Source organism: Arachis stenosperma, chromosome 3 (genome assembly GCF_014773155.1).
Source record: "Arachis stenosperma cultivar V10309 chromosome 3, arast.V10309.gnm1.PFL2, whole genome shotgun sequence".
NCBI lineage: Eukaryota > Viridiplantae > Streptophyta > Magnoliopsida > Fabales > Fabaceae > Arachis > Arachis stenosperma.
Window position 1 is genome coordinate 1,971,281 of NC_080379.1, and position 11,592 is coordinate 1,982,872.

An 11,592-nucleotide genomic window follows, 5' to 3' on the forward strand; every position below is an offset into this window, starting at 1 on the left:
TGACCCCTAGACATGGGTAACAATATGCTAGTTTTTTAGTACACAGCTTGTTGAAGCAGGAAGTAAATTTGGTGAGTTTGAAAATGTCGCAGGTTATGGCGTTTAATTTTGCACTGATGCGTTTAAGCACGTGTCAGGTTGCTAAGTTTTCGAACTAAGATCGATTGTTTAGATTGCTGCATAACAATGAATGAGTTTAAAACCTTGATTGAGATTGAACTAGACCTTGGAATACTGGGGTTTGGTTATGGCTTCCACTTCTTGAAACTCTCACATTCCGTTTTTAAAACTTGCAAAAAATGTTTTGATGAAGTATAACTAGATTTTCTTTTGACTATATGTCAGTTTTATGCATGCGTTTGGTTAGTGAAGCGCTTAAATATTTTTACTCATACCTTTTCAAACTTTACATAATCTCTTACAACTTGAAATTGTATTCAAGAAATGTCACATCTATGTTTTCGTTATTTTTTTACAAATATGTTGTTGTATACTTTTCTTTTGAAATGTAACGATTTTCTTAAGTTCCAATTCTTGTAAACGATGCATTCGAAAGAGTTTCATTCATACTCGAATCTTATGAATTGTCTTTGGCCTTAGATTTTCTTTTCTATAAATCTCATACTCCTTAACTCAGCTTGAATTTGTTTCAAACCGTTGTATTGTTTTCTAATCCTCAATGTTGTTTTTTAAATCCTTGTGAACGTCGTCCTTGTCACCTGACCTTATATCATGTCTTGTAACCTTCTAAATAACTCGGGAATTACTTTAGAGGCACGTATGACCTTTGGGCATAGCGATTGAAATGTTAGTCTCCTTAGAATGTTGCTCGTGAGCATGAAAAGATGAAGCAGTGTGTGACGTTATAAGGGGTTATGGTAGTTTTGTTTCCATGTGAAAATTTGTAGATGATAGGCTTGTGACCAACTTTTTTTTTTTTTGGGTTGCGAAGTGATTGATGGAGTTGCAAATTGAAGTTCTGAAGTAAATACAACATTAGTGAGCGAACGTTTTACCCGTTGTTTAAATACCAGCTTGCTTGTAGCCATTTTGCCACATTAACTATAACTTTGCTTTGTAAATGCCTATCTTGTATCTCCTACCTTATACCATACTTTACACTTATATTTAAATCTTATAGTTATTCAGTATTCGAACATCTATATACATAAATATGCTAAACTTTCTTGCTTATCTAAAACACATTTAGAAAGTAAAGTACTGTTGCTTCAGACCACACTTTTCCCTGACACCTAAGTTTTACAAACTATTTGATCTTTGGAAAATTAATACATATATCTGCCAAGATCTCTGCTTTTCTAAAGTATTCAAAACTATTTTAGAATATTGTGTATTAAGTTAATTTTTGAGGACGAAAATTTTTATAAGTGGGGTAGGATGTAAGACCTCTAACTTTTTAAAAGTTATTAATTAATTATTTATGATGCATTATATTTATTTAAGACTGTATTTCGGAGATTTTTATATAAAAGTTGAGTAAACTCTTATTTTTTTATTTAGAGTTCTTATAATTGAAAAAAAAATAGTGAATATTTTATATGCCTTAATTTTAAATATTTATATTTTTAACCTTATTTTATAAATAAAGGAGAATTAATTTAATTGTCTCCAATTTTTATTTAATTAGCATTTAATCGAAACTAATTTATAAATTTGTAATTGAAAGGATATTTTAAAGATGGATATTTTATATTTAATTTAATATAATATCTCTTAATTTTATTAAAATTTAACAAAACCCCAATTTGTCCAAAAAAATCTCTAATTTCACATTTGCCCCAAATTAAACCCTAAATCCCCAAAATACTAGCCTAACCCTAATTTTAATTTTCCTAACCCTAGCCGCCATACCCCTTTCTCCCAAAAACCACCGAACCCCCATCAGCAACATACAATACACTCAGCAATTGCAGTAAGAAAGAAAAGAAAGGGGAGAAGTGAGAGGGGAAGATCGCGGGAAGAAAGGAAGGGGGAAAAAGAGGGAGGCGGTGCGGTGGGTGCCACTGCCGCCGTCGCCGCCGCTGTCTCCAGGAGAAGAGAGGGAGATCTGAGAGAGCTGAACGGGAAGAGAGGGGAGGAGACCTCGCCACCGCGCCCAGCCTGCTGTGCGCCTTGTTGCATCGCCGTCCAGACCGTGTCCCTGTCACCGCGAGCCGTCGCCATCGCCGACCAGGACCCATCATTGTCGCCGTTCCCTGCGCCGCCGACGCGCCCGGCCTTGCCGTCGAGTCGCCGCGCGGTCACACCACGGAAGAACGCTCGCGGGAAGAGAGAGAAGACGCCGTCAAGGATCCCGTCACCGTCAGTCTGTCTCGCGCCGCCGTTGAGGAAGCTCGTCACCGCCATGCTTCCCTCAGCGTCGTGAATCTGCTTCATCGCCGAACTGAGCTTTGGAAGGAAGAGTTAGAACGTGACGGAAAGGAGAGACACCTTCCGCCGCTGTCTCGCCGCCAGAGCTGTGTCACCGCCACGAACCGCCACTATTCTAGCTGCCGGAAGCCGCCGCCAAGCCTTTTCCTTCTTGGATCGAATTCCGATGATTTAATATCAAAGTTAAGGTTGCTGTTGGACTATCAGAGTTTCTGGCCGCTGTCGGAGCTGCCGCTGGGTCAGCTCGGGATCGTGGCTATTCCATTTTGCTCTTACTGTAGGTATATCTTATTACGAACCCTCGCCGTTAGTTTTCTGTTATGCGTTATTAAGGTTTTCGCGATATTTATGTTTTAGGATTGAGTTATCAGGATTGCCTGTTGCAATTAAAGTCGTTTCTGCTATTGTGGAAGTGAGCACACCTGCGATTGAGGCTGCAGTTGGTTTCAGGCGGAGAGGAATGGTTCTTGTGACGCCTTTAGTTTATGGGTTCAACTTTCGAGGTAGGGGTTTTTCTTAAAATCTAATTGATATTACAGAGTTGTGATAAATAGATATTAATGTGAGAGAACATATGCCTGTGATTATAATTGCCTTCTAAATGTGGTTGTTTGCTGGACTGAATGACTGATTGCCTGACTGCTTGAGTAGTTTGTGATTGCTGAAAAGAAATTAGTTTAAAAGGTTATTTAGTTGATTATTATGATAAATGTCTTTTCTTGGTTTGAAGCTATTTTTGATGATGTAAAGAAATTGGCTTTGAAAGTGGTTTAATTTTGAGTTAGTGACTTTATAAATGATTTAGTATTTGAGCTGGTCTGATTTTAAAAAGAGATTTATTATGGGCACTGATTCGCTTTGAAAATTATTTGATATTGGAACTAGCCGAATCTTGGAAAATGATTGAGGTTTTGGAAAGGTTTGAGAAATGTTTGGATGGGACCCGAAAAGGGTGGCAGAATCCGAGTTTTAGAGGAGATGCTGCCAAAATTTTATAAAATTAGAAGTTTCATTTGAAGTAGTTATTTAAAAGGTTTAATTTTAAGCATTAAATGATGATTTAAGAATACTTCATTTATCAAAGAAAAAGTTATGTTTCGGATTGAGAATTGTTAGTGAACAAAACGGAAAGAAGGATGATGAGGATTGATTTGAAATATGATTTTTGAATGAATTTGGAAATGGATATGGATTGATGAATGATGATAATATTGAGAATGACTTAGATATTGATGAATGATGAATGAATTATTTATATGGTTTATGAATTTGAAATATCTGAGATACGAGGTTCCCTGGATTAAGTGCCGTGGCTTGCCACCACGTGTACCAGGTTGAAAACTCGATACTCTGTTGACCCTACGACGTAAGTGTGACCGGGCACTATATAAATTCCCGGGAATGTTACCCCCATTGAGTAATATTGATTATTTGAGAAAAAACTATGCATAGACTCTTGGGGATGCACGTCGGGGGACAGTCTAAGGACAATTCAGACTTGTCGGGTTGGCTGGATAACCGACAGATGAGCCTCATCAGCCATAGGACAGGCATGCATCATATGCATTTGTATGCTTTGCTTGGGTTTGAACTTGTTTTGGTTTGCCTAATTGCTGAACTGTTCTTAACTGCTACTTGAACTACTTGCTGTAACTGCTACCTACTTGTGCTTTCCTTGTTTGCCTTGCCTGTGTTTGTCCTGGTGTGCTACATTTGAGAATGAACCTTGGTGCTGAATTAGTGACTGTGTTGTTTGATTGTGTGGTTGGTTTCTGATTGAGATTTGCTTATGAGAAAGGAAAGACTTTGAATTTCTGAAAATGTTAAACACTGCCTCTTTGAAAAGGTTTTAAACGATTAGCTATTGAATTTTAGAAGTATTTATAAGACAATGATAATCACAGAATCTGAAAATAGTTTTCTTATTGAATATCTTATTATGACAACTTTGAAACTCCGTGGTGAGACCGTGTGGTTAGGTTCTCACCCCCCTACAGCTTTACCTTTTCAGGAACCGGATGAAGAAGCGTTAAGAAGAAATATACTGCGTTTGGTTGATATGTTGTTGTATTAATTAGATTATTTTATTCCCTCGTCTTTGTTATTACAAATTTGTAAGAGGGATAGGATTTATATGTTTTATAAGTATATTATATTATGAGTTATTATGTAAGGAGTCTTGTATATGAATCTATGCCTGTTTGTATTTTTATTAAGATAAAGTGTTTATTTCTGGTTTTCAAGGAAATCAGCGATACAGTGTCGAGTCACAGGCTCCTATTTTAGTATCTAGTATGTAAAGTAGTCGTAATACTCCTTGCTATCAGAGTGGCGCAGCCGGAAGCGTGACTACTGACAGTGAGGGTGTTACACTAAACCAACTCAACTTGGTTATCATGTTTAGATTTGTATATAAAGGGTATATTATATATAGCCTAATGTAAATTAAAACCCATATATATGAACACAAAAGAAATTGACATAATTAGATAGTGTTTACAACTATGTATCGCATGTTAGATTCTTTTCTGTTTAAAGATTCGGAAATAACTACAATTAATTCATCAAAAAGCTTATTTAATGTTCTCTATTTTGTTTTTCCTTTTTTCTCAGTTAGAATCATAATGTGGGTTTCTCAAACGAGGAATCAAATATACCATTAATGAAGTATTGACTTTCGCCACCTTTAAATAATGATATATATATATATATATATATATATATATTCAAATTTAATAATTAATGAATATTAAAAGATAAGTTATAATTTTTTTTTTAATATTATTGATATATATAATGCAAGGAACAAAAAATAAAATATGCTTTATTTATTATTTATTAATTATAGCAATAATTAATAAATATTAAATAAAAAAATTTTGATTTTTTAATTATTTTTTTTACTATTAAATATTTTTATTGTTATACGTAAAGAAAAACATAATAAATTAATTTTTAAGTGGTTAATATTAGTTAATATTTTTATTATACAAATATTTTTTAATTTTAATTTTTTAAAATTTAAAATTAAAAAAATAACCGAGGTTAATGTTTGTTAAAAATTAAAGTTAACTCTCTAGTTGAAATCACGTATAAACGCCAAATCAATTTGCAAGTGGTCAAATCACAATGCATGCAAGAGCATCGAGAACTATAATAAGTTAAAGAAAAATTACGAGGAGCCAATGATTTAAATATAAAATGTATATAATAAGATTAAAAAAGAAAATAAAATTAAAATAAAAAATTAGATCATTAATCGTTTAATTTTACAAAATTAGAATTAACATTTAAATTTATTCACATTATGTAGAGTTATTTCTAGTCTCACCATAATCTATAATACAAGTTTAAAATTCGCCGTCATTTTTTTTGGTCTTCACATTACGATGCTGTACTCCCCGCCAGTCATACCGACGCTGTCGCATCTTCCCACCAACACCGCCTCCATCTCCGTCAGTCAGTCCGACGCACTACCTCACCTTCTGCCGCTGTTTTCGTGCCACTCTCCTGGCAGCCATCATCGCAGACGGCAAATTCTACCTTCCTGTCGCGCGTCTGTTGTGCTAAGCTCATCTCTCTCTTCTGCGCCGAAAGCCAACGTCGATGTTGTTTTCAACCACTACAGTCTCTTTCTTTTTTTATAGTCGTACTCCTCTCTCACTCTTGGAAGCAAGACAAGCTTGTAGAACCGTTTTGCCTTTTTCGTATTTAAATTAGAAGCAAAAATTCTAGTTACTTGATGCAAAGTATGTGGTGACCAATTCTCAAGTTCGGTCAAATACAATATCTCTTCCTATTGTGGCATGTAAAGGACGAGTTTGATAACTGAGCATATTATAAGATGGTTATTTTAGTAGGTATATACAAATGGTTATTTTAATTATTATGTGGATGGTTATTTTGATTGAATTGAGTTTAGTTATATATAATTAAAATACGTTGGATGTTCAATCTATTAGGTATGCGGATGATTATTTTTTTTCTTGCGTGGATGATTATTTTTACTATGGGTAACCGAGCCGGTGATAGCGTGTGGCAAGCTAAGCAATAACGGTGGAGTAGGATGATTATTGATAAAGGTAGGATGGCAGTCAGTTGGGAGAGAAGAGGGTATTGGAGTGAAATATTTTGATAAATTAGAGTTTGAAATTATTATTTTTTTGGAATAATTGAGTGGATTTTTTTTATATAATTTGTAGAATTTTTTATTTTTTATATATATTTAGGATAAATTCAAAATCTATTATACACATTGTCAGAATTTTTCATCGTTTATTTAACGAAATTTTAAGTTAATAACCGTCCATTAATAGAAAATTAGAAATAGAAACCTGCATTAGTAAGAAAATCAAAATAACACCATCATAGTCAAACAACATTTTCATCCTAACTATAATTAAAGAGACACAAAAAGAGAGAAATATAAATAGAAGAAATTAGCAAATTCCATAACCTCCTTAGCTTGTTTCCAATAATTTGGCAACATGAAGCTCCGAATTTTCTTAAAGGTGATGTTTACTAACTTAAATTCTAATTAAATGCTAAAAGTTACAATAATAAAATCAATTCCATTAATCAACACTTTACGGCAACTGGCAAGTTGCTATTTTTCCTTTGGGAGAAAACAAACCATAAATCGAAGTTATGAACAATGAAATTGAAACATGAAATATAGTGTGTCTCACTAATATTCGTGGCACTTTGGGAGCAACAACCACCTAAGCAAACGGATGGTCGTGGAAGCCAAATAAGATATCATCATTATTCTATTTCTACTAACAAGTTGATTATATATGGCTATTATTATTTCCCAATTATATTAAGGATCATTCCAAATCATAGCAATAACGGTTCGATACAAACCACATAAGAAAAAAAAACCGGCGAGTTCAAGATGCATCTACACAGTTTAATTTTGTGTGTATGGGTTTACTTTAATTAACACTTTACGCGTATCTCATTCACATGCATGCAATATTTGGATGACCTACATAATTGTGTACATTAACTCTAAAACATATATACATAATTAATTGAGATTATTAAATAATAATTTAATCAAATATATTAAATTATTTAATCATTCTTAATTAATAAATTTACATAAAAATAAGTGCAAGTAAATTTTTATCTTAAAGATCTAAAATTCTAACATGGTTTTTATGACCGGAATAGTGTGAAGCACCGGAATACACAAAAGACAAATTAGCAAAGTAGTAATATATATCAGGGGAGTCATCTCGCATTTCCCATTTCAATTTGTCTTAATTTGTTTTTATTTAAGTCATGGATACGCCTTGCAAAACAGAATTTGTCGGTAAATACCGTAATTAAGCCCACTTTGAAAACAAAATTCTGATTATTAACAATAGTGACTGTGATTACAGAGGGTTGAATTAACGTGATGTCTGATTAAGGAAAAATGGTTAAAGATAGTGTATGTTTATATATATAGAAAATATTCAATTTGATATCCTGAAATTATATTTGAATCTCAATTTCTTTAATTTAATTTTTAAATTTTTTAATTGACTGTGACTAAAATTATTGTAAGAACTAACGTGATTAAAATTTAAAAAAATTTAAAGATTAAATTAAAGTGATTAAAATTTTAAAGATTAAATTAAAACTCGAATATAATTAAAAAAAAAAATCTCAATGACACAGATGAAACAAGAGAGAAGGAAGGAAGCTAGGTCAACTCTTCATTTTTGCTATAAAGAAGATGACGTCATGTTCCACGTTCCTTACCCCACACCTCTTTCTCCCCTTTTCCCTCAATAATAAATAATTTTTAGAAATTTTTTATTTTTGTTTGTTTCTGCATCTCTGATGCACTACACTACTATTCACTGAGCACTGAGTAGCTAGCGAGTACTCATATATAATAGGTTTCATATTCATTCACTCACTCACTCTTCTTTCTCTTTCCTTTCTAATTTGGAATAATAATCAATCATTGAATACCCCACGCGCCATGTATAACTGTAACGGCACATTCTGTTACGCCAATAACGACGACCATTTCCATCACACGATCACGGCAATGCATTCGTCGCCGTCGAGCGGAGCCGCATCTCATCAATGGCAATTGATGATCACGAACCCGTCAGAAGCGAGCATGAGCGCAAGCAGCGGGTGTAGCACGCCGAGTTCGTTGGCGAGTTGCGGTGACACCACGAGTCAGCGCGTGAGCGCCACGAATATGCACAAGAGCGTGAGTAGCCACTCGCTGTTGTTGCAGAATAACAATAGCAGTGGGGTCCACCAAAACCGTAATCAGTTGTATCCATCCTTCTCTGCTCTTTTCTGCGAGTTTCTTAATTCCGATGACGCTCCCGTTCGCAGGGTTTACAGCACCGGTGATCTTCAGGTACTTTCATCTTAATTCTCAACTCATTCAAACACTATAGCTAATTTAATTATTTTTATTATTATCTTTTATGTCTTTGTATTATTACTATTGTATTAAAGAGTTCATTACATTCCATATACCGCGAGAAAACTCAGTCAATTTCGCCTGAAATTAATAGTTACATTAATAGATAATAAATTATTTAAATTTATTAAATTATTTAACAATTTTTAATTATTATTTTTACATAAAATTTAAATGCAATATTATACTTAAACTTAAACTTCCACTTTGATATATTTATAACATCAATTTTTTATACAATTATTTAATTATATTCATTCTTTTGGTGATATTTCATTATTTATCGAATCTCGCTAGGAAGACAAAAATTTATTTGTACAATATGTACAATAAACTATATAAGTTATAAAATAAACATCTCTCATCCTATTTAAAATAACCATCCGAATACTGAGAATAATATATATCTTTCTAAAAACTTAAACTGATTTTCGGTTTATCAATGATCGAACTCTGATGAGAAAATATAACATTAATGATTATATCTCTAATACTCCCTAAACCTCCATTGTACACATTGTACAAATATTCTATTAGCTCTTCATATTTTCCCTTACCTAATTGGATGCACGATCCTCTCAATTTATTAAAATTAAATTCTTGTATTAATAAGTCTTTTGTGTAATAATAATAATTCTAATGTTAGTTAAGATGATGAATAGTATATGCATAACAGTATTCTATTTATTTGTTTGAACATTTTGAAGAAATGAATTAATGGAAAAAAAATGCAACATTATTGTTATATGATGAGCAGGAAGATACTTCACTATCAAGTGAGAGTAGTATGATAATAGAAGCAATGAGCAGAGCCAGTCCCTATAGCCCTGAAGAGAAGAAGATAAGAATTGAGAGATACAGAATCAAGAGAAACCAGAGGAACTTCAACAAGAAAATCAAGGTTATTACCTTAATTAACACCTTAAATTTATTACTATTATTGATGAGTCTCAAAAACATAAATATATATGTTCCATCAGAATCTATCAATGACTTTACTAAAAAACCAAAATAATTAAAATTTGAGACTGACTTGGACTAATTTAATATATATATATATATATAATAAAGTCTTTAAGTATATGAATCAACTCAATTTCAGTGTCAAACATATATAAACAGGGTTTTTGTGGGGCTAACTTATCATTAGTAATTTTCAACAATAACATAAACTCCAATTTGATTATTTTTTCTTCCATCATATCATGCTAAAATCATAAGAGAATTGAAAAGGAAGGAAAACAGTGAAAGTTTGAAAAAATTTCATATTCATATTCCATCATATCTTAAGATTACAGATACATGGTTCTGATTTAATTTAATTCAAAGTGTTAGTGACTCATATAGTGCATTGGTATTACAGCAAAACCTTAAATTTGTCACATTTGAAGCATCATACTTTTCTGGCAAATTATTTGTCTTCTTCTATGATATCATAGCATTACTATTAAATCAGTGGAAATTAAGGATCAATTCACCATGTTATATTCCTTTCCGGCACAAATTACTGTACCACTATAACACCACTAGTTAGAAATGTGTTATATATTTTGCAATTTTTATTTTATTTCGTATATTGAATCGACACACACTTTATTTAAATTGTTCTTTTCTGGAAATCGAATCAAGTATGCTTGTAGAAAAACATTGGCGGATAGCCGGCCGCGAATCAGAGGAAGATTTGCAAAGAATGATGAAATTGTGAGAAACCCTCCATCACTTGAATGGTGCCAATTTGGTGCTGCTGGGGAGGAACAAGATGAAGAAGATGAGAATAATTGGGCCAATATATTTGATTCCTTAGACTCTGCAAATGTTGTTGCTCATCATCATCAAGAGCAACAAGATAGTTCCCCTTTCGGTGTATTCTACTAAAATATTTGAATTTGCATGTCAATGAAGAATCACTATAATTATTTGTTTACTGTTTCCTCCCTTTTTTTCTTTCTTTCTCTGTTAAAGAGTGTTATTGTTGTGGTGTGAGCCTATAAACAAATTAGGTAATGTAAATATGGTTTATTTGAATCATGATGTGACCATGTGCAATTCTAGACTTGATATAATGTAGGATGAAGTTTTAATTTTTAATGCTCTTTGTTATATCTCTTTATAGATGACTAGCTAGGCCTCCATCATGATCATCATCAGTAGCAATATTATTGTAATATTATTGGATTAAAGAAATTTAACAACATTGTTTGCCTCTTGGGGGTTTAATTTTATATGTGAAGTATTTATAATGTTATCTTATCGACTTAGCCTATTTATTTTGTTCAATGAATTTGTGGGAGCTGAATAGGGGCAGAGCCTCTCACAAAGAAAGGGGGTAATGACTCCTCCCAAATCTCAATTTTTTTTTTATAAATTATATATAAATTTTAATTTAAATCTCCTTTAAAATATTTATTTTACTTATTTATATTATGAAATTAAATTTTATCTCTTTCGATTCTTAAAATTCAGCCTAGTTCCGTCCCTAGAGCTGAGCATGTAAATGTAAAAAAAAAAAAAAAAAAAAAAAAAAAAAAAAAAAAAATCAATGAAATGGACGTAGGTATGAAAAGGTTTAGAGGGGTAGGAAGGAGTAAGGTAATTTGGTGATTGGTGACTATCACTTGATTTAGGGTAGATGCTACCTTTTGAAGTGAAATTGGATATGATTTTATTCACCACTAGACCTAGATCATTTGGGTTAAAAGCATATGATAGAGCTTCTTTATTTTCATTTTCATTTAATTTTCCTACTAACTAAAAAATAT

The 11,592-nt window shown here is 32.6% G+C and overlaps 1 protein-coding gene across 1 annotated transcript; it reads left to right on the plus strand.

Annotated features, from left to right (window-relative positions):
- The first annotated feature begins 8,577 nt into the window (after window positions 1–8,577).
- Window positions 8,578–10,813, plus strand: LOC130967265 (zinc finger protein CONSTANS-LIKE 2). The gene is made up of 3 exons (XM_057892084.1): window positions 8,578–8,767; window positions 9,591–9,734; window positions 10,463–10,813. Exons 1-3 carry the CDS (start codon window positions 8,600–8,602, stop codon window positions 10,706–10,708), a joined length of 558 nt encoding a protein of 185 aa, XP_057748067.1. The 5' UTR covers window positions 8,578–8,599; the 3' UTR covers window positions 10,709–10,813.
- The last annotated feature ends 779 nt before the right edge of the window (window positions 10,814–11,592 follow it).

Excerpts from the sequence above, each read along its gene's own strand:
- LOC130967265 (XM_057892084.1), top strand. The coding sequence starts at position 8,600 with ATGCACAAGAGCGTGAGTAGCCACTCGCTGTTGTTGCAGAATAACAAT. Across the intron at positions 8,768-9,590 it reads ACAGCACCGGTGATCTTCAG|GAAGATACTTCACTATCAAG; the intron begins GTACTTTCATCT and ends TATGATGAGCAG. Across the intron at positions 9,735-10,462 it reads ACTTCAACAAGAAAATCAAG|TATGCTTGTAGAAAAACATT; the intron begins GTTATTACCTTA and ends AATCGAATCAAG.